General features: G+C 35.0%; 2 protein-coding genes across 7 annotated transcripts in view; one reads left to right on the top strand and one right to left on the bottom strand.

Moving 5' to 3' along the window:
- The window catches only part of cep290 (centrosomal protein 290), a 57,045-nt gene extending 54,757 nt beyond the window's left edge, over nucleotides 1-2,288 (bottom strand). For 2 of the 3 annotated variants that reach the window (XM_088647190.1, XM_088647192.1), the window contains exons 1-2: nucleotides 2,208-2,288; nucleotides 1,260-1,384 (exon numbers count right to left, since the gene is read on the bottom strand). In XM_088647190.1, the coding sequence (XP_088503316.1) occupies nucleotides 1,260-1,361 (102 nt within the window). In that variant the 5' untranslated portion in view covers nucleotides 1,362-1,384; nucleotides 2,208-2,288. The remainder of the gene's footprint in view (nucleotides 1-1,259; nucleotides 1,385-2,207) is intronic. The other variant, XM_088647191.1, reaches the window with a different exon arrangement.
- A 76-nt stretch (nucleotides 2,289-2,364) lies between these two features.
- The window catches only part of tmtc3 (transmembrane O-mannosyltransferase targeting cadherins 3), a 58,673-nt gene continuing 34,248 nt past the window's right edge, over nucleotides 2,365-26,789 (top strand). Inside the window, exons 1-8 of one of the 4 annotated variants that reach the window (XM_088647196.1) lie at nucleotides 2,634-2,705; nucleotides 2,988-3,133; nucleotides 4,103-4,294; nucleotides 8,661-8,879; nucleotides 12,166-12,265; nucleotides 18,416-18,531; nucleotides 21,205-21,377; nucleotides 24,817-25,069. In XM_088647196.1, coding sequence (XP_088503322.1) covers nucleotides 4,103-4,294; nucleotides 8,661-8,879; nucleotides 12,166-12,265; nucleotides 18,416-18,531; nucleotides 21,205-21,377; nucleotides 24,817-25,069 — 1,053 coding nt within the window. In that variant the 5' untranslated portion in view covers nucleotides 2,634-2,705; nucleotides 2,988-3,133. Of the gene's footprint in view, nucleotides 2,706-2,987; nucleotides 3,134-4,080; nucleotides 4,295-8,660; nucleotides 8,880-12,165; nucleotides 12,266-18,415; nucleotides 18,532-21,204; nucleotides 21,378-24,816; nucleotides 25,070-26,789 lie in introns of all 4 variants that reach the window. The other 3 variants (XM_088647195.1, XM_088647193.1, XM_088647194.1) reach the window with 3 other exon arrangements.

Below are 26,789 nucleotides of genomic sequence, written 5' to 3'. Positions count from 1 at the left end.
TCTTATAGTCTGATTTAACAAGTTCAATGTACAAGCAATTAATAAAGTCTGTTTTTTCCTCCCTGTTTGCATTTAAGTGATTAAAAATGAAATCATAATAAGCTAACCCTGATAACTGCAACACGTTTACAGAGGTCACAAGAAGATTATCTTTTTATGCAGACATTTTATTGAACTGACAAGCCAAAGGTAAATTTATTATTCTCTTTCACATTTTTTCATCAACAGAGTCGATCAATTAGTTTTCTACTATGAAAGTTACAAACACTTAGCAGGGCCTTTCATAAGAAACAGCAACACAAAATGTATATAACAAATTGTATTAATTGTATTGACACAACAGACAGATATTGAATAGGGCTTAAGTCCGTTAAGTATGGTAGCCTTGGTACAAACATCCAACAATGATTTTGCAAGAATTCAGATCATACACAAGCAGCCTAAGGACACGCATTATCCTGCTGGAATGTTGCTCTGTCAGGATGTTAGTGTAGTGCTGTGGGGTCAGGCTGCCATCTATCTCTACAATTCTGTAGTGACTTGAAACTCCTACCCTGACCATTATATCAACACATCCACACCGATTTGTCTGTTGTACACAAAAAATATAGACCTGTTTCACAAATCTGCACCACACTCATTGACATCCATCAGGGGGGGTCCACAGTAACCTTGAAGCTTTCTAAAGAGGACTTGGCTACACAGCTGGTCAGTCCTCTTAAGGTGACCTAGTCCAACCTACAATATACCAGAGGTGCAAAGACACTGTGGTCTTGGTAAACAAGCAAAGTTATTCCTTTCTGGTATTTCACCAGATTTAAATTACCATTTTACCATTAATTATCATCTGTGCCCCGTCAGTTTCTATTTTAATATTTTTTACTACTGAGATGATTTAGTGCTCATGTAACAGTCAAAGTCACTTGAGTACATTACAAATGTGAATAAAAAAATAATCAAAATGATGCAAATAACATTGTATATTTTAACATTTACAGTGTATATTTTATTTACACAGATGCATATAAATCTATACATTTCTTTTGTTTATCAGTACTGTATATATATTACACTTTTATTAATGATGGCAATTTTAGAATATTAGAAATTAAATACAGTACTATAATTAGATTCAAATTTAAATTGTCTTGTATAAACATAAAAGTGGTGTTAGTGGCTTCCTGTACTATTTTCAGTCAATAAATGTCTCTTGAAAGTAACAAAATTCACGAGTATATATATAACAAGAAGAACAATACCTCTGAAATGAAATCCAAAAGTTTTTGGGCCAGGCTCTCCTGATCTGTTAAGGCATCTGGATCGACATCCATCAGTTCACCCCAGTCAATTTTTAAAGGCATTTTAAAAGCTGTGTGGTTCCAATCTAGGAAAACATGTTTTTATTTTAAGCTAAATCAAAACAACAGTAGCAAAAGTAACCGATTAAAGGTTTGTTAAAACGAATTCCCTAAAGGTATGTAGATATCTCAAAAGAGCAGGAATGCTCGTTTTACTATGAAATGGACATTTGTGGTTGCACGTTGCAGGAAAAAAAAAGGAACATGGAAACCTATTTGGAGGGTTATATGAATGATCGTTTTTATAATCTTCTCAGCACACAATAATTAATCCATGCAACATCCAATACTGTGCATCATGATTTTATGAACTCCTGTCATGCAGTCTTCACTATAGGTACTGTAAATTATGTATCGCTTAATAAAAAAACAGTCCGGTTTATAACAGTAGCGAACAGTACCTAACAGGAGGAACAGAATGCACTTAAACATAAAAGACTAAAAAGTCCACTGCTCAAGGGGATCAATAGCAGGGATGTATCTACTGTATCTAGTTCCCGTTATGTACTCAATAAACAAGCTGATCATCATAACCAATTCCAAGTCAGGAGCAACGCCATAAAGATTAAAAGGTATTGTGAGTGGTAGACATAAAGTTGAAAAGGGTCAGAAAACACGAAAGCATATTAAAATTTGTGATTTATTAATCTTTTTACTAATAGAAATTGCCCATATGCAACCACGAAACCGTACCAAAACCTGCATGATTTTCAAAAGCAATGCAAGGTAAAAACAATATAATTTATTACTCAAACCTTCCGACTTTACTAACGACAGGTGTTAAGATACAGTACACTCGCTTCTTTTTCGTGAATACAAAATCAAACATCTTTAATTTAAAGTTTAAACCTCATATTATGTCTCCCAGTATATGTTGTGCTGCGATGCTTTCTGTTGCTGCTAGGCTACGACTTAAACAGTCGAAAATCCAGCACCGCTTTACGGCAGGGAGACGCAAAAATTGCAGTAAAGTTTAAATTAATTCCTGACCGTCCCCCCAGAGCAGCGATTTGAAGTTCTTAGAGAGGAAAAAGAAAAATAACAGAGAAGGAGAGTCTTGAAATATTATCAGACAACGTTGTCTTTATTTCTAATCTTACTTAGGGTATGAAACGACAGGGTGAGCTTACACAAATGAAAAAAATAAATAAATAAAAGTGAAATATCTTTGAACCTGACGCTTATGGAGGGGAAATACGTGTAGACTCAAATTCTTCCAATCGTTGCTCAGGTGACGTCAGGATGAGCCAATCATGGTTTGGGAGACGGTTGGTCTGGGACTCTCATGGATTCTCATGCGAAACCCAGTATAAGGAGCATTGCAATGTAATTCAACGCGAATTATATGTATGTATATTTAATGTTATAACGTAAGGGACATCAGTGGAAGCATTTCTTTTATTATTTGCATTAATTTGATATAATTTCCTGTGGGGAGTTAAAACAATTATTCAAAATATTAATACAATTGCATTAATTTCATACTACATTTACTGATCAAAGATTTTTCCCTGCATTATAACTGCATTATTTTACTGTCTGTTAACAAGTCGAAAAGCAAGTCATGACTGAAATACAGGAAATTAAAGAAAGCTTTCTAATATAAACATTCCTCGTTTTTAATTTCAGGCCGCTCCTTTAAGAATCCTCCGTTTCCGCCCCGGAAATGAAGGAAGAAATATGTTACCTGTAGTAACATATTGAACAGGAATGCTATGTACAGTTAAATAAAATAGTGTGTTTCGTTATAGTTTAGCGTCGAGCATGACAAAGCGGTAAGGATGCGATGAATGCCGCTGTAGTCGTAGAGTTTTTGAAGTGTTTGAGAAACAGAAAAAAAGCTTAGTGTTTTTCCCTAGAAAAGGACAGCTTTTATTCACGTTAGAGAAGTCCGTCGGCCTCATATAACACATTTTGCCTACTACGAAATATAATCTAATACAGCGGCGGTTGTCATTCGTGGGTAGAAATGGTTTACTTATATAAGTTTGTGTAGTATTTTTTTTTAATTTTGCGATTGTCTATTAAGCATCCGCTGCGAATACATATCGAATAAATCAATGCAAGGCATTCAATACGTGGTCCCTTGATAGATTAGTGACTTCTTAAAAATAAATATTTTTATTTATTTTTTTAATTTCAAAACCTATATTTCAGAAAATGTGGTTATTTAGATTTTTCTCAGTTATTTAATACTAATAATGAATACTCAGCGACCTTTTGTTAAAATATGAGGGTTCCTGATTAATTGATTACGCAAACTAGGATATTCTGGACATGTTTTAATGTTTTCGTTTTAGGAACAGCTATTGACAGAGACTTTGATGGACTACTGTAGCTTTTAGGCTGATACTGTACAATATTCTCTTTGTTAGAAAAACAAAAACATTGACAACATTTAAAAATACTTTTTGTGTCGGATTTGTGTTAGCCAGACTCTCTTGGAGCCTACAGGTTTTATGGGTGCTATGGACAGTAGCAGAATACAATTGGCGTTGGCAGACATAACATTCTACCATGTGCTGACAATTTAGCTTTTTCTTCACAGACTCCCATGGCCTAGTTCACACCCTCCAAAGAAAGTCTGGGCATCTAATCTCTGCCAGTGGCTGTCAGTTAACTTTTTTATTCTATTATAATGTCAATGCATTATTTGTTTTATTGGAAAGAGAATGTTGTGAATTGAAATCTCATCTGTTGGGTTGTATTGGTTGTTTTGCAGTAACCAATGAACTTTTTGGTAGATGATGGCTGCAATGACTTGGAAGGAAATTGCACTGTTGGCCGGAGTAGTTGTGGCCTGTTACTGGAACAGCCTGTTCTGCGGATTTGTCTTTGACGATGTCTCCGCTATTCTGGATAACAAGGACCTGCGGCCCACAACTCCACTCAAAAATCTTTTTCTCAATGACTTTTGGGGAACTCCTATGTCAGAGGTAGGTCACTTATAAGTTCTCCAAGAATTTTGCCCTCACATATTAACCATTATAGTAAGTTTTGCTTTGATCGTGCTTCTCAGATTTTTACCAAACTCCAAAACCTAAAATCCAAAACCCTGGTTTGGTGGAAGTAAATATGGAAATCTTAAAATAGTGGTTTCTGAGACATCTTAGTGTATAAAACTGAACCTACAAACATTATATGCACCCTGCACTTCAAAAATGTTTGGTTTATGTTTCATTTAAACTGAAATTAATTTCCTTACAGAATAGATTAAATTTAAGAATGTCTTTTCCAATTGAGCTTTCAAAACGTATATTAAAACAGTATTTGAAAACTTGCTTTCAATACTGTTGTAGTACATTTGGGTTGGAGATTTAGATTAGTGAAATTCAATTCCTCTGACTTTTGCAGATTTTTGAAAGTTGTAAGACGTATTGATTCAATATACTTCTTTAATTCATTAACATGCATTTTGTTTTGGTTCAAAATTGTAGTTATTATTTTGATAATCAAAGCTTCAAGGGCACATTATGACCTTTTTGTTTAATGTGCAAACCAACAGACTCTCACTTTTCATTCCTAAAAAGGATATGTTAGGCTATGTTAATTTAAATTCTAAAATGCATTTTTTAAAATGTTTTTTAACCTGTCCCCCCTACCCGCACTCTTCAAATTGTGAATTGTCCTCATGAAATCAACCCTCAGAAGGGATTAAATGAAGAGCACAAAGCTTCCTACATGTGCGTTCTGGCAATCTGGTTATTTCACACTGCAGGCTAACACAAATTACAAGCTGGGGTACCTGCGTGTCCAAGTTAAATGCAGATTGTAAATGCAGCACTTAGCCACGTCTCCATTTGAGTTTCCATTAGCATGCCTTTTGTTTTGATGATGAAAACCAACCCATAAAACAACCCAACTACTATACATGTACAGTATTTTCAGTCAACAGAAAACTGTTTTTTCATCATATCACATTTTTCATGGAATAGTCCCTTTCTTTGCTGTAAGAAAATATCACTGTACTTAATTTGTGTACTTAATTCAGTTACAGTTTGCTCTTCTTTTAATGCGGGTCCATGTCGATGTGCATGTCAGCTTTTAGCAGATTCATTATTTATATAGTAAAACATGGAAGGTCTTAAGATTACTTAAAGAGAGTTCAAATTGAAGTAGAGTGTATGCTTATATGGTTATATGGGTGTGATTTGTGACATTAAGATAAAATTATTTTATCCTAACCATAAAAATGCTATATTGCAGATTTGCATACTCATATATTGGCTCGTTGAGGTTTCAGTTTATTGCATGTGTTTGGGGGCTGCAGTTAAAGACCTTGTTACATATGCAGTGCATTTACTGAAACCCCTATCATGTAAGCTTATCTGTCAGTTTTTCAAAGAAAAACATTCAATTTGTGTGTTTCAGTAGGAATAGAAGAATAAAGTACAAACCACTTTGATTGTATTAATATGTGTTATCTTACCATGGTTGTAACTCCAGGTAAACATGAGGTTAATATGTGTTTTTCTATGTCTTAGGGACCAGTCTTATTAAAATATCACAGAAGGTAAAAATAGACAAATGCTTGTAAACAGCTTTACTACCTATACTACAGAGAGGCATTTCATATAGTCTTAAGTACTGGAATGACTTACCCAGATAAAACAATTCTAAAATGATCAAAGCAGTCCAAAACCAATAAAAAATTGAAATGAACTCATTACAAAACTGATGAAGATGTCCACAATTGATTAATTCTGGCTCTGTAATGGTTGTTTCGTAAACAAAACTGTTTTAGGTTAGTACTTTGATTAAAGGTGTCTCAGCCTAGTATTTTCTTTTTGCGTGTGAATGGGTTTGAATTAATTTCTATTTAGTGCATCTTGCAAAATCTTTTTTTTCTCTAATCCAAATCAGATATTGAACAAGCTTGGGGTTTTGGTACCTAGCCACATGTTTTCTGGGAGTCAGGAAACAAAGAGATTTCTTTGATGTCCAGTTTTGCCATATACAGTCTTGATGGGTTTTAAGCTACATTCTTTTGGCACTAAATTAAAATGAGAGAAATTAAGAGTTGAGCTCATGTGTCTTTTGTGATGTCTTGTGCTGAACCCAAAGGTGTTGATGCATACAATCAGTCATCACTGAGCCATGACACTTTTGTTGCATGACTGAAACTGTAAAGCCTGTTTCTCTTATTGTAAGCTCATTGCTTTGCACATGCAAATGCATAAGCTTGCTTTTTGTACATTGCATGCAGCCACCATTTATTTAAGTTGGTTTTTAGGAGATAACGCTAAGAGTTTGAGTGATTTTAGGTGTGCAAAAACAGTACATAAACTCTTAACATGTTCAAGAAGCATATCTCAGAATTTCATATTATATACGACAATGCATAATTGAGTAAAAATACATTTTTTAGACTATGCCTCTAGAAAATCCACACTCAGTTAGGTTCATTTGTGAGAAAGGCACAGTGGGTTGATTATGTATGCATACAGGAATTGACCAGCCACAGGAGCAGTAGTCAATTAAAAGTTCAAGCTGGGGCTTTCCCATTTATATAGTCAAGCAGGTACACAAAAGCATTTCCTGAGGAGTGATACCATTCCACTGGAGTAGTTAACATATTTGTGCAATAAGGCATTCAGCAAAGATATCACAGGACAAAGACTGCTTATTTACAACTCCAGATATCCACTCCCCACTAGTCCTTGAACATTATTTTTAAGTCCAGCACAATTTCAGCTCCGCAAATCTTATCTGACAACTTCTGTTGGCAATTTCTCTGCCCACAATATGCTCTTAACCCTTTCCTTCATGCCTAAGTCTGTTCAGACCGGTTAAATCTTATTTTTTTTAAAGTATCATAAACCCTTTAGAAATTACAAGGTTTATGTTAACAGCAAGTGCCTAATTAGTTGTGGGGTAGCCTAATTTTACAGCTGAGTGATTTAAAAGAGATCTGAAATTACCCAACCCCTAATAATGAATGATTTATAAGGACTGTAAATGTTTGCACACAGACTTGTCGGTAAAAGCCTCCGAAAACCAAATTACAAAAATTAATTCCATCATGTAAAGAATCGGTTGCATTAAGTATGTTAGTATCCCTCTATTCAAGTTCAACATTGAATGTTAAAACTAGCAATGTGTTAAAACTGCATGTTTGTAATGAGGGAAAACAATTAGAGTAGAGATGCACTGTTCTTCTTTGTCATCTTGAAACGTGAACTGTCAATAACATTTTGAATGGGCAATTGAGCTGTTAGCTTACTGCTCTGTTTTTGAGTTCAATTGAAGGCATTAAAGCACAAACTGTTTGTGCAGCTAAGGATATTGATTTTTTCAATAACATGAATTCATTACTAGGCCATGTATGCTAGCAAACAAGGAGGTTTAAAAATGTAAGTAGATTTGCAAGAAATCACTGTACAACTAATACTAAATAACAAAAGAAATGAATGTGATCAATATCAAAGTGGATTTTCTATGTCAAAAGTTCTTCAGAATTATTCCAGCTCTAAAATAGCCAGCAGCTAGCAGCCATATCACCCCGCAACTCACAACTGGCAACCCACTAAAGCTAAGCAGGTGTGAGCCTGGTCAGTACCTGGATGGGAGACCTCCTGGGAAAAACTAAGGTTGCTCCTAGAAGAGGTGTTAGTGGGGCCAGCAGGAGGCGCTCACCCTGCAGTCCATGTGGGTCCTAATGCCCCAGTATAGTGATGGGGACACTATACTGTAAAAATGGTCCGTCTTTCGGATGAGATAATCTGTATATCTGGATGAGACGTAAAACCGAGGTCCTGACTCTCTGTGGTCATTAAAAAGAGCATTTCTTGAAAAGAGTAGGGGTGTAACCTAATAATCCCCATCTATGAATTGGCTGCATTACATTTCTCTGTTTCTTGTGTTTGTGATATATTAAGCATCGATAATTCTGGTTTTTTTTCAGCTAGAATTAAAAAAAAAAATTCTTGTCTAACGATTGTTCATAAGAATTTTGAACACCTTTTTATAGAACATTTACAGGAGATAAAACCATTGGACTTTTCTATTGAACAACTAAAAATGTTGATGGTGGCAGAAAGTCAATATTTTGTTTCCCTAACGTGCTTCAGAATGAGATGTGGAGTATTTTAATTCTAAAGAAAGCTTGGAAATCTAATGGGTTTAATCAACTAAATTATTTTTTGTAATTCTTTGTTTTGTGTTTTATTGTGTATAAGTTAAGTGTTCACAAAATAACCTTCAGGACAGAGGGCTCTTAAAGCTGGTGAAATTATGTATTGTTATATTGAGGTGCTCAATATAATACTGTGGTCATGTTCTCAATAACATTTTTCTTTACAGGAAAGAAGCCACAAGTCATATCGGCCACTGACAGTCCTTACCTTCAGACTGAACTACATGTTTAGTGAACTCAGTGCAATGTCTTATCATCTCCTGAATCTGCTGCTCCACGCTGTTGTCTGTATTATTTTCCTTCGGGTCTGTCGGCTCTTTTTGGATAAGAAATCGAGCCTGGTAGCGGCCTTGCTTTTTGCCGTTCATCCAATTCACACAGAAGCTGTAAGTTTTTATTTTATTCATTTTTGCTAACCTACATTGTGTATACACTTAATGTTAAATTTCTGTTATAATGTAATAATCTGTTGCTTTTTCCTGAAAGTCCTTTTCTAATTTGCAAATTATATGAGAGACAAGTAATGGTGGAAAAGCTTTCTGATCCATTTTTGTAGTTCTGCAGGCTTCTATTAAGCTTATGAGGAAAGAAGTATTCTAAATTTAGTTCATCAGAACTCAGCTACCACTTACTAGAGTGAGAGTTCAGTAAACACTGTCAATTAATTATAGTTTTATGAACATTACAAATCATGTTTAATCCTTAGTAATTGTAGACATGGTAGTGTCTTGCCACAGGAGGGCAGTCGTGCTTTCTTGCAAGTTTGATCATTTTCTCTGGGATTTTTTTTCTCTTTTATGCAAGGCAATTATGTTTTCACGCCTTTGCCCACAAAAATAATGTTTTCTGTATGTGTGATAACGGCATTTCATTCCCGTAATGTAGGATCAGACCTGACTAAGTTACAGTTTCATTTTGTAGTACCCTTTTATGACTAAAATGTACTTCTGTGTTAGACTGAAAGGCCTTTTGCTTTTATCCTGACTTTGAAGTAGTTTTGAAGCAAGACTTGAACATGGTAAAAAAATAGAATAGCTTTCAATAAACAATACTGTACAGCATATGATTTACCATTTTTCCCATGTGATTTGGATGTTATTATTTTCATTAGTATGGCTATGGTGAAATATTTTGGAACACCCTTAGAATTTTACAGAAGTGGATGTTTGTAGTAGCAGGAGGGCTGTATAATTCTAGTATCTTGCCCTGTAGCATTTGCATTCATTCTGGCACTAGGCCCATTCGTTAACATTCGGTTTTGCTTATTTGCTTTGTAGTTGTACCATGAAATAAATTATTGTACATTGTGTTGAAATTGTTGGGGTTGTGCAAATTGTTTGCAAAAGACAAATGTTCATTCAGGTATTTGTTGGTTTGCTCAGCTGTCATAGCTGTGGGAACAGTTTTTGTTGTACCACGAAACACTTCAAATCATAGTCTTTTGTTCTAGAGTGGATACCTAGAGGCAAATGGCTTTGACAAGGTAGAGTAGTTCATCGGGAAAGTCCTCATTGTCATTCATATTTGGCAACTATAATTTGTGATTAACCCATTTTTTTTGTTTGAACAGACTCATGAGTAGGTTTGTTTGAACATATGAATATTTTTCCTTGCATGACTAACACTACAACTGATGTTAAAAAATTAACAAGATGAATCGGAGGTTTTCAGTTGTGTATGAGTGTTGTAGACAAATCATGGGCATTACTTCAAAGAATTATCTGTAGATTTTATCTGTTAAATTTAATTTTAGTCCCTGTCCTGTGTGTAAAATCAAAGTAAAAGTAAAATCAAAACCTTAATGACATTTAATGATGCATTAGTAGTGAGAAGTAAATGCACAAAAACATAATTGTGATACTACTACTAACTCATGAGTATATTTACAATATTATGTTTTTCATTTCTTTTGGATACTTTTTAAAACTAAATTAACTTAACCTTTAAAACAAAATATTGGGGTTATTATATTGATACTTTCAGAAAAAAGCCAGTGGATTTTAGTTATCTAGATATATAGTTAATTGCGCCATTAAATACCTGACGGAAGGTAAAACAAGAATATTCAAAAGGTTTTAATTTCATCACAACTGGAAGGATGACACATTTAGAGGAAGGACGGCACACTTGAAAATATATTTATGAAAATAAAAAAATCAAGTGTTAATGTGATTCAGTTTTACCAAAATTTTATCATGCAAAATCTGGATTTTAGTTGTCTTATGAATATTAATTACTTGTACTATTCAAAGTAAATTGTTAATGATGGTATGTGGGGAAGAAAAAAATGTTTACTCTTTAATTGTAAAAATGAAAATCTCTTAATCTCAAAAAGCTTCATGGGATCATTACTTATGATCTGCTGTGATAGCTAAAATGTTACTTAAAAGTGAGAAAGTAGGAGAAGACCAGGCATGAGTTGCATCAGTATGGGAAAGGAGGTTGATGTTAATGGTCTAAGAGGTACAGTATGTGATTTTGTGACATGCCTCTGGCATTGCTTGAAGTAACATCAGACCTGTGTAATGTGTAAGTTCAGACAGCCTCAAGGGTTCACAGGGAGTTGTAGGAGCTAGATGCGGACCAACCTGATTATATGTAAGTTTAGATTTTCTTTTTTGAGCAATATATATTGTAATAACTTGGGGAGTGTGCATTCATTGACACATACAGTAAGTAGAATTAAAGTGAGAAACTACGTCTAAACTCCTGCTTGTGTAGCAAGCAGTTTGATTAAAGCATTTATCACTTCCCTCTATAATCAGGAAAAGGTAAGTGTGGTCCTTTCTTCTTTCCTGGCACAGCATGGTTTCAGAGTAAAGAACAGGCAACAAGTTTGAACACATTTTTGTAATAAATAGAAATTGAACACAAAATACAAACACAGACTATTCTGTGCAGATTGTTTATAGATCCAGCATGTCCGTTCTAGAGCTAACTTCATTCATTGCCTCAAAAATGGATGAGCCATAATGCAAATTAACCACATGATAGTTGTTTAAGCAGACCCTTCAGCTTTCTCTCTAAAACAAATGCTAAGTGAGGAAAACTATTTCTCTAAATCACATAAATACATCACAGATACAAGCTATTACTGGCAGGTCCTATAAGGAAATCTTCACTCAAAGCTAAAACCAAGCTCTGGTCTCTCTAGTGCTTAAATTAACTGACAGGGTAAAGTCACTACACTTTGGACCTATTTTGCAGGGACTCAACCCTATGGAAAGGTGGAACTCAGATGTGGCATTTTTGATTGTTCAGTTCTAGGTGATGAAAGGGTCAGTTGTGAATAACTGCACCTCTAATGTTCTAAGATAGACTTCTAAACTTCCCAGTCACTTTAGTCTGCTACTAATTTGTTTTGACATCTTTCACATAGGTCTCCAGCTGTTCCTACCCCCCATTCAAAGGCAGTAAATTTAGTATTTGTGGCTAAACGTAACCTTCAGTTCCAGTTTTCTTTTCCAAGGGCTGAAAAAGTGACACTGAATTGACCTGGGTGGTGAACAGAATGTACAATTGTGTAGTAAGTTTACCCTGACACACAATATTGGATGTTAGCAATAGAATGTTTTTGTTTTAAAAGATATTTTAATTTTACTATAAAGTTAAGATAGAAATGTTTAGGGAAAATGTGTAATTTGTTGAATCTTTATATTTGTTTTATTAAAGGTTACCGGGGTGGTTGGGAGAGCTGAACTTTTGTCATCTATATTCTTGCTAGCTGCATTTTTGTCCTACACCAAATCCAAAGGTTCAGACAATTCAATTGGTAAGTTTACTACAAAATCCGATTTCATGTTGTAATACTTAATCCACTGGAGTATAGCGTCTGTCAGAGTTATTCTAAATTGTAAGTAATCTCATTTAATGAAAAGGCTTGTATCCAATAAATGCTTCTTATTTGTTACTAAGTATGACAAAGTTTAAGATTTTAAGAAAGGTTACAGCTGAGAGGCTGATTGGCCCATCCACTTTTTTTGTTAGGTAGTAGTTAATTCATCCAAAGATCTTATTCAGTTGTCTCCTGAGCAAAGTCAGTAGAAAGAAACCAGCTTTGACAATATGACTGGTATAATGTGTTCCAGATTCCCACAATCTTTTTCCTGGTATTTGTAATATAGTGTTTTAATATTTAAGTTTGAATTTAATTTGATATCCGAGGTATGACAGGCTGTTTCTCCAGGCTCTTAATCTCTTAATGGGACTTTCAGAGGTGACTGATAATTTGTTTCCTTTTTTTAACTTTCCAATTTTGCTGGATACACTCATACTGTACATCTTCCTATTGATAACAGGAGTTCTAAAGTCAAAACAAATGCTCCCTTAAGAAATGTTATCAGCTCAATAGCACCGCTTCTTTTTTTAGTAATTATTGGTGACATCATTGGGGTGAATACTTTTGCATGTACCAGAATTCTTTAGAGAGAATGTTGAGACCCTACTTTGCTTAGTTTATTTTTAAAGCTTTCATAGGTGGGAGAACATTTTAATAACTATTAGAGCACATATATTAATAGTCCTTATTTTTTCCTTTACATGTAATGTCAAAGCCAGAAAACTGAAACTTGTATATAAGCTTTGTCAATTCTGATTCTGATTATCAATTGAGTAATATTTGTAACATACCAATTAAACAGTATTGTTCAATATTGTTGTAGTACTGTAGTTGTTTGATCACTTTCTCAAGATGTCTCATCTTTGTACCAAAATCACTAAATATTAAAGTCTCTAATTTGTCTTCTTGCTTTAACAATAGTTGATGTTTGGCAAGATGCTAGCATTGGAACTTTGGACTGTCTAGATGTGTCAACAAATTAAAAATAATAATTCAGAAAAGTAGGTGGTTAAAAAGTTAGAGACATTTGGGACCCCTCCCCAAAGTTTTTATTGTACATTATATTGAGCAATAAATATGATACTTATTGAGCAAGAAAACTGTCAGATGCAAAGGATATTTTGTCTGGAGTTGTTGAACTTGTCTTAAAAAGAGTCTAAATTCTGACATGATGCCTTTTGACCCATATTAATCAGTAAAACCTCGGGGATCCCTGTAACACCCTTAGGGGAAAATAGTGCCACAGCAGATTTACGTGCACATTAAGACAAGGTTGCTCAATAAATCAAAGGAATATGCGATTTAAAAAGAAAAAAAAAACACTTGGAAGTGCCATTAGGTGACAGCGCTATTGTTATTAAGCAAGAGTCAACGAATTAATTTCAGAGTAAGGTTATTATAGTGTGTTTGGTAAGTGTTATGCTTGTTGGAGAGAGGAAAAGTTCATCTACTCTGGGGCACCAAATAGTGAACTAACTTCTAAATAGTCTACACACCATTTACAATTACAGTTAAGTGGGCTAGAAAATATAATGTGTAATGTTATAGTGTATTGCTAAAAATAATGTTTGAACTGATGCTGTGGAAAATATTCAGAAACAGCATAAAATATGTATCCACTTTCAACATTGGATTATATGCATTTAGGTTTGAAAATATTTCAGTAACTCCTCATCCATACGTTAGGACCAAGATATCAACTTGCAAAGGCAAAGTCAGTGCTTGTGTTTATTATGCATTACAAATTAATTTATTTGAGAATAACCATTGATTTATTTGCAGAGAGATCTGTAAAAACAATACTATGATTTAGGGGAGGTTACATAAGTACTTTTTCATCCATATGTTTTAATTTTACTGAGGTTCTTAATTCCTGTTTTAGCATAAGGACCTCAATGTATTGCTCAGTACTGTCATTTTAATAATTGTGACTACATGTCAGTTTTACAAGGACACAGCAATGTTTGAAATTTTCCAGATGTTACTTTTTAATGTTGAGACATTTTCCCCACATGCAATCTAAACGTAAGAGAGCACTGTTTTTATTAAACCTTTTTTGAGCAATATAATGTTTTCTAGCAAAAAGGCCTGTTTCCTCAGACAAAAAGAAAACCACAACGTAGAACTCCTGAGTGATTTTATCTAATCGTTTTTTTAAATATTTTATTATTAGAATAAAATGGTTCTGCCCTAAATTATAATACCACAATTTGACTTAATGGATTATCCAGTAGTATATGTATGTTAGGAATCTCATTTTCAGAAGCTCTACAAATTTTGAAATGATTTTACAGAAGACAGAGTAAGTCTAGTCCCTGCTGATGGGAGTCTTTAACATAATGCTGTCAACAGCCATGCTCTAAAGTATGGATGATAAGATTAGTAAACAATTGAACAGTTTGGAATTCCTTTGGAAAGCCTGTACTCCAGCAATGTGTGTCCAAGGGTTCTTATTCATACACCTGTTGGCTCATCATTTAAAATATATTAGGGCTGTATTAGACATGTCTGTTGATGCTTCATTGAGTTAAAATATATTTTTAGTATAAAAGCATTATTTAGATTGCCAAAATTAATTATACATTTTAAAGAAATTAACTGCTCAATATGGATTCAACCAGGTGTTGCCAAGTTAGGTGATTTAATTAGTGATAAGCTTATATCCTTCTAAGAAGTACTGCGTCTAACATTTGTCCCCATTATGTCCTCAATATTGTAAAGTTTAAAAGTCTACTGCCTAAATCTTCTGAGACTTAGTGATCAGCAGCTGTGCCTCCCATTGGGTAGCCAATATCTCTGTGGGGTCAGATACAATAAATTGGGATACAGTCTGGAATAATGCTAGTTATCCATTTAGAGTAATATACAATAAATTACTTCTGTAAAAGAATTTAAACATGTATACTATATATGTTTAAATATATATAGGATATATATCCTTCGTGATTTATACTATATTATATTTATCAAGCTTAAATATAAGAAGATATCTCATAGCTTGGAGAGGAAAATTAATTAATTTAAACATGTATGGGGCCCTTTAAAGGCTTACTTGACTGGGTCCGGAGACAAAAAATAATCTTAAGAGAATTTTTGAGAAAATATCAAAATTGGAAATAATAGTTATCTTCTAAAAACTAAAAAAGTGTGGTGTTGGGGAAAAAACCTAGAAAAAAAAGTATGGATGTTGTTGACTGAGTGCTGTGCTATGCTGGCCACAAAACCATTTTTGCAACATCACTTAAATGCTTTGTTGCAAAGTCAATGTGGGTTCTGAGTAGGGCTGGGCGATATGGCCAAAAACATTATCACGCTAAAAATTTTCATAACAGTCAATATCAATAATTATCACGATAAATGTCAAATCATTATTTCTTTCAAGTTTAAAGGCAGATTTTTTCTCCTGAGTGAAAGTTGAAGAAACCAGACAGTTAATTGGTAAATTAAACAACTCTTTATTTTAAGAACACAACAAACACTTGCCAAACAGCAGAAACATTAAACAAATCTGAGGTAGAGAGTATTCAAGTCTTTTTTATGTCAAAATATGCATGAGTAAAATTGACAAAATAAATATCTTAATAGAAAAATTAAATACTACAGTGTGATAAAACACACATAGAAGATGGCTCAGACAGACTGCAAAGTTTAAAGTGCTCTGTTTTATGTCTGATCGTAAAAAGCCAAAATATCTCCAAATTACCGAAGTTGAATGACCTTTTCTGTTGACGATGTCATCGTCCTTCGAGCTGGTCGTTGGCAGCACTACATTTGCTTCAGTGTCGCTCATTTCTCCACTCAGCCACCACCGTGTGGGTAAACAACACCATGTTAGCTACCTGGTCTTCAAAACGCACGCGCACTCGCGCAGATGCGCACATGTGCAAAGCATAAACATATATATCAAACATTTATCGAACTTTTGTTAAAATGATATAGAGGAAAATTATATCCCGATAATTATCGTTATCGAATTATCGCCCAGCACTAGTTCTGAGATGAGTTTTCCACACAGCCTTACAGACCAGCTTTGTGGAGTGAATGGTTGGGGATGTAACTGTGTGGAAAACATTGACTTTGCCTTGGCTCAAATGTGTGAAATTGTGCTTGAGTAAACAATGTCCCAGCTTGCCTGGTTGTTCAGTTAGGAGGAACAGTCATATCTAGGCTGTGGAAGTTCAAGTAGGTAGCCGCATCAGTATGCGTAGGCTGCAAAGGAACAAGTAAAGGTTTATTCCATGCTGGAAAGAGAAGAAAAACACACCCGAAGAAGCCACACCTGAAGAAGACTCCACAGACTGTTCCTTTGCATATCTAGGCTGTCTATAGCTAGTGTAGTTCCATGTTCCACTTGTGAATGTTCTAGCCTACTTCAAAGTGTACATTGTACTTTTTTTCCTGATCTGTACGTTACAACTGTAGAGCTTTATCTCTGACTTTCGTTGGAAACACCTTGGTCTTCATGGTTGAATTCTTTCTTGAAATTCACCACCTGACGGAGGGACCAAAGAGGCAGGTGCTCAGTATTGTTAAAATTATGAATCACACTGAAGCCAATCAACTAATTGTATGCCTCTTTAAGTCAATTATGTGCACCTAAACTAATTTGGGTTTCTCGCATCGAAGGGTTTGGATACTTATGTAATCATGACATTTTTCCATTTTTCTTGCATATTATTTATATACTACTTTTTTGTTTTTGGCTTTGAATGTGCAGAGTAGGTCATATGTGTAGCATGAAAGTGCTACTTTAAAGTGTCCTGATTGCAAGCTTTAAAAAAACAATATACAAAAAATGGTCAAAGGTTTGAATACATTTGCAAGACACCGTACATGTCGATAATAACTGTGGAGTTGAAAGACCAGCAAATTTTCTGACTATCCATGATGAGGATTCTTCCATTCAACTTTATTCTTAAGTTTCTGTTGTTTAACATCATCCATGCAAAATCCATCCCAGTCTCTTTCCAGAGGTCATTTTTATTTTGTCTTGCACATTCTTTGATATCTGGCTTCTTTCTTGATTTTCTTTTCTTATAAAATCAGGTCAGCAACATTGTCCTAGTTGAAGTCAGCTCTGATTGTTCCTAAATGCCGTGTTATACTGATCTTACGTTGACTCTATAGTACAACACAACTGTTTTTAAATTGTTGGCATTTTTGCAATCAGCTACCCTGGATGTATCCATGATTTTACATGATATCCATGATATCCTGTCCTTTGTAACTGGCTCAAGGTAGATGTTTTGTAGTGCTGAGTCTGCTCTTTCAACAGTGCCGTAGCTGCTGCAGAGGCCCAATCAATTTAGCATAGTCATAAGGAAACAGCTGCTTGCTAAAGTACATTGAATTAATAAACCAGCATGCTTAAAGTTTTCTTTGATCTGAAAAGTGAAGCAACTTCTGTCCTACAGATAAAATCTGTCAATGAATGGTCATAGTTGCTGTTTCAAAGAGTGCTGTGAAGTCCTCACTCATCTCTCCTTGAATGACATTCTTCAGAAATATGTAGACAATCTCTGGAAGCAAAGACATTAGGCAACACGTTTCTAAGATTGCTGTTTTAGGTAATGGGTGTGCAGTTCACTATAGCACCACTTTCATCAGATCTATCATGACCGCTGCAATTAAAAAGTCTTTATTGTAGTTTCACCTAGAGTTTGAATTTGTTCATATGTTTGGTGTATAGTTTATAACATATTCTTTTTCAACTTTGTGTGTTGAGTTCATGAAACTTGTACATTAAAATCCGCCTATATTTTGTTTAATTGATCATATTTCCAAATCATATAAAGAATGTTGTATTAGGGCCTGTTCTTTCCCAGAGGAAAAAAAACATCTGTACACAGGAGTTTACATTTTCCCTGACACAGAAGTTTTAAGTACAGATGAATACCTCCAAGCAATTTTAGTTCATTTCATTTTGCCAATGTCATGTTTGTCCTGGGTCAAAAGTCAAATGTTGGATATGTATGAAACAAATGAATTACAGTAAAGAGGTGTTAGAATTTTGCAACAGACCTCTTATTGCAGATAACAAGTATGTCAAGCTTTTTTGAAAGTTTTTTTAATATTGTTTTGCAGTCTGGACTCCTATTGCACTGACAGTGTTGTTAGTTGCAGTTGCAACATTATGCAAGGAGCAGGGAATAACTGTCATTGGAGTCTGCTGTGTCTATGAAGTATTTGTTGCTCAAGGGGTAAGGACATCCTGACATTTCTATAAATCATATCTTTGAAGATATTTCAAAACTTTTTTTTTCCTTTTGTCTTTTTGTATTTTATGGAACATCGTAAGAGACCCTGTACACTGTTGGGACATTTGAAGTTCATATAATAGAAGTTTTAGAGCAAGGTCTAATATATACCTATACCTGTCTAAGAGGGAAAATAGGTATGGGACACTGCTTTCAGCGTGTGCATTATTTTGTATCCCTCTCTCCTATCATTGCCCTTGCATTAGCACCTTAGCTCCTTCTACATAGGAGTGGGGTTTCAGATTTCTCACCCAGTGAACCACTAAACTCTAGGGTTACTACTTAATTGATTAGAAGTAGCTATTAGCATTCACTACGTTTCAGACATTAAAGAAGGTTTAACATTTCTTGCGTCATCAGCTTGTTATTAACTGTAAAAATAATGTATATCAAAATAAAAAGAAAGGTGTTACATTAAAGGTTTACTTATGTGAAAAAAATATTTTCGAATTATCATAAATTAAGTACAGAGGTCAAACTAAAAAATTAAGACTTTAGATATTTTTCCCTATTGTTATTTTTAAATCCATCTGAAATTCCAAATCCTAGATGAAAATTCCTCAAATTTGACAAGTTTGTTAAAGGCCTTTGTGAAGTGATGTGAGAGTAAACATATCATATAGGTCACATGGCTGCAATATTTGATTTTGAGCAAAAATTGATCAAATGTAAAAATTTCCGTTATGTTGTGGAAGTTGAGAAGTCTTAATAAAGGTGGAATCTGCATTTATTGAGAATGGATTTGACATCAAACACGAAGGAACACATTCTAACTTTTAATCAAACTTTTATTAATATGCTATATAATAGCTATATAAAGACATAATATTTACAGTGCCTTGCGAAAGTATTCGGCCCCCTTGAACTTTTCAACCTTTTGCCACATTTCAGGCTTCAAACATAAAGATATAAATTTTTTATTTTATGTGAAGAATCACCAACAAGTGGGACACAATTGTGAAGTGGAACGAAATCTATTGGATTTTTGAAACTTTTTTAACTAATAAAAAAATGAAAAGTGGGGCGTGCAAAATTATTCGGCCCCCTTGCGTTAATACTTTGTAGAGCCACCTTTTGCTGCGATTACAGCTGCAAGTCGCTTGGGGTATGTCTCTATCAGTTTTGCACATCGAGAGACTGAAATTCTTGCCCATTCTTCCTTGCAAAACAGCTCGAGCTCAGTGAGGTTGGATGGAGAGCGTTTGTGAACAGCAGTTTTCAGCTCTTTCCACAGATTCTCGATTGGATTCAGGTCTGGACTTTGACTTGGCCATTCAAACACCTGGATACGTTTATTTGTGAACCATTCCTTTGTAGATTTTGCTGTATGTTTGGGATCATTGTCTTGTTGGAAGATAAATCTCCGTCCCAGTTTCAGGTCTTTTGCAGACTCCAACAGGTTTTCATCCAGAATGGTCCTGTATTTGGCTGCATCCATCTTCCCCTCAATTTTAACCATCTTCCCTGTCCCTGCTGAAGAAAAGCAGGCCCAAACCATGATGCTGCCACCACCATGTTTGACAGTGGGGATGGTGTGTTGAGGGTGATGAGCTGTGTTGCTTTTACGCCAAACATATCGTTTTGCATTGTGGCCAAAAAGTTCGATTTTGGTTTCATCTGACCAGAGCACCTTCTTCCACATGTTTGGGGTGTCTCCCAGGTGGCTTGTGGCAAACTTTAGACGAGACTTTTTATGGATATCTTTGAGAAATGGCTTTCTTCTTGCCACTCTTCCATAAAGGCCAGATTTGTGCAGTGTAAGACTGATTGTTGTCCTATGGACAGACTCTCCCACCTCAGCTGTAGTTCTCTGCAGTTCATCCAGAGTGATCATGGGCCTCTTGGCTGCATCTCTGATCAGTCTTCTCCTTTTCTGAGCTGAAAGTTTAGAGGGACGGCCAGGTCTTGGTAGATTTACAGTGGTCTGATACTCCTTCCATTTCAAGATGATCGCTTGCACAGTGCTCCTTGGGATGTTTGAAGCTTGGGAAATCGTTTTGTATCCAAATCCGGCTTTAAACTTCTCCACAACAGTATTACGGACCTGCCTGGTGTGTTCCTTGGTCTTCATGATGCTCTCTGCGCTTTCAACAGAACCTTGAGACTATCACAGAGCAGGTGCATTTATACAGAGACTTGATTACACACAGGTGGATTCTATTTATCACCATCAGTCATTTAGGACAACATTGGATCATTCAGAGATCCTCGCTGAACTTCTGGAGTGAGTTTGCTGCACTGAAAGTAAAGGGGCCGAATAATTTTGCACGCCCCACTTTTCATTTTTTTATTAGTTAAAAAAGTTTCAAAAATCCAATAGATTTCGTTCCACTTCACAATTGTGTCCCACTTGTTGGTGATTCTTCACATAAAATAAAAAATTTATATCTTTATGTTTGAAGCCTGAAATGTGGCAAAAGGTTGAAAAGTTCAAGGGGGCCGAATACTTTCGCAAGGCACTGTATATTTATTTTTTACATATATTATATTTAGGTTATCAGATGCAGAGCATGTGATTTATTAACACTGCATTCTTCTGTGTGTTTGTGTAAATATAGGTAGCCAGACGAAAATGTGTGGTATTTTTGTAGTAATATTTTTTTTTCTTTTTTTCAGTTTACTTTGCCTATGTTGGTTGACACGTTGCTTCAGGTTCTGCGAGGAAAAGATGGTCTTCCATATTCTATTCTGCAAACATTATTAAAGCTTATTGTTCTCATTATCAGCACTTTATTATTGGTAATTATAAGGGTGCAGGTTATCCAATCTCAGCTGCCTGTGTTTACCAGGTAAGAATAATGTTAATATCACAAAATTATAAATTCACTAAACATACATAGCTAAACAGCTGAATTATTCAGATAGAGTATTACTTGTTTCTAGAAGTCTGCTTTTAAAAGAGCTGCATAATCACCAGAAGTAGTAAATACAGTGCTGTGAAAAAGTAAGTACACCACATGAAAAGGTGTGTGTTTTTCCACATATTTGCGTTTATGGATCTTTTATCTTAATTTCAACAATATTGATAAAGGTGATCTAAATTAACAAATATCAATGAAAATTATTCTTTGCAATCATTTATTTAACAAAAAAGTTAAAAAATGCAATTGTCTGCTGTGGAAAAAATAAGTACACACCCTAGCTTCAATAGCTAGTGTTGGCCCCTATGGCAGAAATCACTTCTTGTAGGCCTTTCTTGTAATTGTCTATCAGTCTCCTATATTGACTTGGATACATTTTTGCCCGCTCCTCCTAACATAACACCTTCAACTGTATGATGTTTGAGGGCTTTCTTGCATGTACTGCCCACAGCATTTCTATGGGGTTAAGATCTGGGCTTTGACTAGGCCATTCCATAACCTTCCGTTTACTCTTTTTGAGCCATTCTTTTGTGGATTTGCTTGAGTGTTTTGGGTCATTGTCTTGTTGCAAGGTCCACTTACGGTTCAGCTTCAGCTTTTTGACAGATGGCCTCACATTTTCCTCAAGTACTCTTGGTTACAATGTGAAATTCATGGTTGACTATATGATTGCAAGCTGGCCAGGCTCTGAGGCAGAAAAGCAGCCTTAGACCATAATTGTGTCCACCACCATACTTTACAGTTGGTATGAGCTTCTTTTGGTCAAAGGCAGTTTTTGGTTTTTACCAAACATGACGTCTGGCATTGTGGCCAGACAGCTCTACCTTTGTCTCGTCCGTCCAGAGCACATTGTTCCAATAGTCCTGATCTTTACCTAGATGTTGTCTGGCAAACTTCAGTCGTGCATCTACATTCTTTTTTGAGAGCAGAGGCTTCTTCCTTCCTTACCTCGCATGTAGGGCAAAGTTGTGCAGTTTCTTTCGGATAGTTCACTTTGACAATGACTGAGGCAAGACTTGCTTGTAAATCCCTTGATGTTATCCTGGGGTTCTTGGAGACTTCCTGCAGCTACTTTCGGTCAGTGCATGTGTTGAATTTGGTGGGACAACCGGGCCTGGATAGATTGCCAGTGGTTTGAAATTGTATCCATTTGTAGATGATCTTTTGGACAGTGGAGTGATTGGCTACAAATTATCTTTATTATAGCTTTAAAACCCTTCCCAGACTCATAGGCATCAACAGTCTTTCTTCTGAGGGCTGCAGAGAGCTCTTTGGATTTTGGCATGATGTAGCAACACACCTCAATTGCTAAGACCAAACCAGACCACAGGTTTCTGATGTTTATGTAAGCTAGCGCCCTCCAAGTTACTCTCTAGTGATGTTCTAATCTTTTGCACCTGTTTTGGTGTATCTGATTCTAATTTTAGGCATTTGATGCAATGATAAAGGTAGGGGTGTACTAACTTTTTCCACACAAGGAAATTGCATTTCTGTCAGTTTAAATAGTACAAATGAGTGCAAAATGTGATTTTTTAATTAGTTTACCTTTATCTATCACTGATATTATCAGAATTGTTGAAATGGCGATCAAATATCCTTTTGTCCAAAAATGTAAAAAAGACAAACTTTTTCATGGGGTGTACTTACTTTTTCACACCGCTGTAGATAAAATATTACACAGTGTGCAGATGTTATTGAATTAGAAGAGGTTTTCCACTACGTATTGTGATATTTGGTTTGAATTAGAATAAAACCTTTGTCAATGTTTTAGACGCACACAAGTGTTTCACCATTTTTTTCATTTACTGACATATTGGTTGTACCGTGCCAAAACAGTATTCAAATTCCTAATCTTTCTAGTTAATTTATTTGAGACAATTCACAGATGCTGCTGCTGAAAAACTCAACTCTACAGGATCAGAGTTGAAAACTCATTCTGTTGGTTATTTTGTTGGAATTATGTAAATGTGTTAAGAGCAGACACAAAATTTGAAACATTAATGAATACCTCTGAAAAAATAAGTAATTTTTTCTACACATCTCTTTTAACACCAGTTCACGGTCATGAAATTTTGCTAGAAATTAAATACAGAACTCCAGACAAACTCAGTGCAAACTCTAAATTTGTTTACCAGTTTACACATTTAATATTTACAGTTAAAAATAGAGATACATTTAATCTGTGTAAACTGTATTCTGTTGAAATGGGATCATCTGAGAAGAGATCTCCACCTATTGTTAGATATTGAATAGTATTCTAATTCCTGTCTGATATGTCCTAATTGCTCTCGCAAGGTTAGAAGGTTTAGCTAGTATTGTGGTTTCACAATCCTGTATAAACAAACACCAGTGTCACTTCAAGAAAAACGTCATTCAGATTTTATGTTGAGTGTTCGCTAGTCATGTATGATCAAGTGGCAATATGTAGATTCCTGTATACCCTCATGTTCCATATTTCATAAAATGTCCAGATTTAAGTGTTTGTTTATTTTCCAAACTGTGTATACTAAAATATAAATCTGTGATGTTTGTTATTTTGTTTTGCTTTAAGGGTTTCAATGACAAAATCAGTCTAACAGGTTTTTTTCTGGTTCCATTAATGCAGACCCGTTCTCTTCATGATCTTGTATTCTGCTGTGTTGTGCAATACATTGTTTTGTGCATAACAAATTAATCCCTTTCCAAATATCCTGCAGACAATGTCTTGTAAAGCATAAAGATCTCATGGTGGAAGTTATATCTGTGAATTCATGTTGTTCTTCATACAACAGACAAGGCAAATTAGAAAGTGTATTCGTTTATATCTTTAGAATTTTAAGTTGAACTTTAGACTGCGGCCCAAGCAATTGAGACATGAAGATAAATGATGAAAAGGACAAGTAATTGGCAGCAGCTTTACTACCTTGTAACCTGATCTTGTCAGATCTCAGAAATGTAGTTAGACTGGTTCTGGATAGCACCTGGATAGGACTCAGTAGGTGACACTTCCCCCCTGGTCCGGGATTTTTAAACCAATGCCCCAGTATGTGACACTTGGCTCTTTAGTGGTGCCATTAATCAGAGTCTTTACATACAGTATTCTGACTACTTTGCCATTAATGATTCCAGGGTAATTTTTGAATGAGTAGAGCTGTTAACCCCAGTGTCTCCGCATAAAGACTGATGGGTGTAACCCAGGTGGGTGCTATCGTTTAGTGGTGGTGGATTGCAATTATAAGTGCAATAATTATGAATTTGATTTGTTTGTGAGTGCCACCTAACCATAAAACATCTAAGTGACAAAATATACTACCTCTATGTTTAATTGTAGTAACTTTCTATTATAAGGTATATTTCTTTTAATGGTGCACTTTTTTCTCTTTTTTAGATTTGATAACCCTGCCGCTGTTAGCCAAACACCTACAAGGCAGCTGACTTTTAACTACCTCTTGCCAGTTAATGCTTGGCTACTCCTGAACCCATCCGAGTTATGTTGTGATTGGACAATGGGTACTATTCCACTAGTTGAGTCCTTACTGGATGTCAGAAATCTTGCCACCATATCCTTCTACTGTTTGCTTGGGATGATGGTGTATCAAAGTCTCCGATACTCTGAGAACTCATCAAAAACTGTTATCATGGTAAGGTTCAAAAAGTGAACGTAAAATGTTTGAGCTCAGTGCTTTTAACGTGAACTCTTTCTCATTTTATCCTCCAAAGCAGAACATGCCCTGTAATATGATGACACAGCCCAATGCATGTTGTTACATTAGTTTTATTTTTTATATTTAACCTTTAAAGTATCAATATTGACACTGTGACATCTTCTAGGATACTTATGTGTAATGGTAAAAAAAAACATCAGAAATATGTGGATTTATTTATATTATTTTAACTTTAGTTAAAATTCATTTATATTTAATAATTATGAGTTAGTGAATATTAACTGAATAGTGCTTTCTCGTCTATAAGGATTCTAAAGCATTTTATTTCAGGATACCAACAGTGAAGTGTAGCACCTACATGGGCAAAGCATTGCAATTATTCTCTGTTCACATCACTTGGTAAATTGTTTACCAATTTAACCTAGGAAGAAACTCATGCTGCATAGAATATTAATACTCCTTTAAATTCTTAAAACCATGTAAGTCCATGGATTATCATACTGCGTGATTTGAGGTCTCCCTCATCAGCACTGTGTATTAAAAAGCATTTAACTTTCCTTCTTGTTTAACGAATGTAAAATATGAGTTATAAAATCCATCTGGAGTAGCATTTGAAAAAAAAATGTTATTTTAATTTTTATGCTCTGAATATCAAGAGTTCAATTTCAATTTTAAAAGATTTTTTTTTTAATGGGAAGGTCATTAATCTTATATCTTGTGTAACTTGCTGTGATTCTGCCCTGAAATAATATGAAATAGTGCTGCAATAGCTTCCTTTTGTAAGCTAAATAGAGTTTATGAACTTGTACAAACGTTGTTTATGCTCTCATGATTTGTCTCAGGGAGAGGAGATTAATCTTAATTAGTATTACATTTCCCTTCTTACACTTTAAAAACCAAGGGATTTGTCTGAACCATTAAAGAAACGTTTTAAGCCCATTACATTTTGATATCAGGCTGCTTGTGTTTTATTTGGCTCAAGGGCTAGTGGGTAACAAAGTAACCAAGATCTTAGTTGAAAAGTGATTGCTTAAGTTGGTGTAAAAGCAAATGCATCGTTGAAGTGGTAAACTAATTGTCAATTTTTAATTAAACATTAAAAGTAATACAGATCAAAGATCTTTTTTTTTAATTAGGATCCATATTTATATTATTTAGGTAGTGAATTTGTGTTCTGTAGTTCTGTACCTGCAGTCATTCATGTTATCAAAGAATGTTTGTCTTTACAAGGGAACATTAGGATTATGGTAGATAAGGCACTGCAAAGTCTGTGTACTCTTAAATAAGTTTAAGAATAAGTATTTGATGATTTTTATGTATCGTATCAACATTGTCATTTAAAAATGTCCCTTCCTATTGGCCAGAATACTCTGGAATTTCAGTGGGTTAGTGTTAGGGTTCCACCTTCATGGTACAGCCTTCCCAAAATCGGCAAGAAAACACAAATGCCAACCTGCTCATCCTTTTTTATACAACACAAAAAGGATTTAAGTTCAAGTTTATTGTCAACGAAATGCTATTTAGCTAGCTCTCATACGATAAGAAGTACAAAAAAAACAACAATACAATTGTATAAGAAAAGAAAGACAGAGACAACAGGTAATGTGCAAAACATCAGATGTGCGAAATCATACATCAACAGAATGAAATAAAGGATAGAAAATTATGGGGAGTGAGTTTCTTGAGATGTGAGGTA

This window comes from Lepisosteus platostomus, chromosome 9 (assembly GCF_059453375.1).
Source record: "Lepisosteus platostomus isolate fLepPlt1 chromosome 9, fLepPlt1.hap1, whole genome shotgun sequence".
Taxonomy (NCBI): Eukaryota; Metazoa; Chordata; class Actinopteri; order Semionotiformes; family Lepisosteidae; genus Lepisosteus; species Lepisosteus platostomus.
This window is presented reverse-complemented; position numbering and strand designations above follow the sequence as displayed.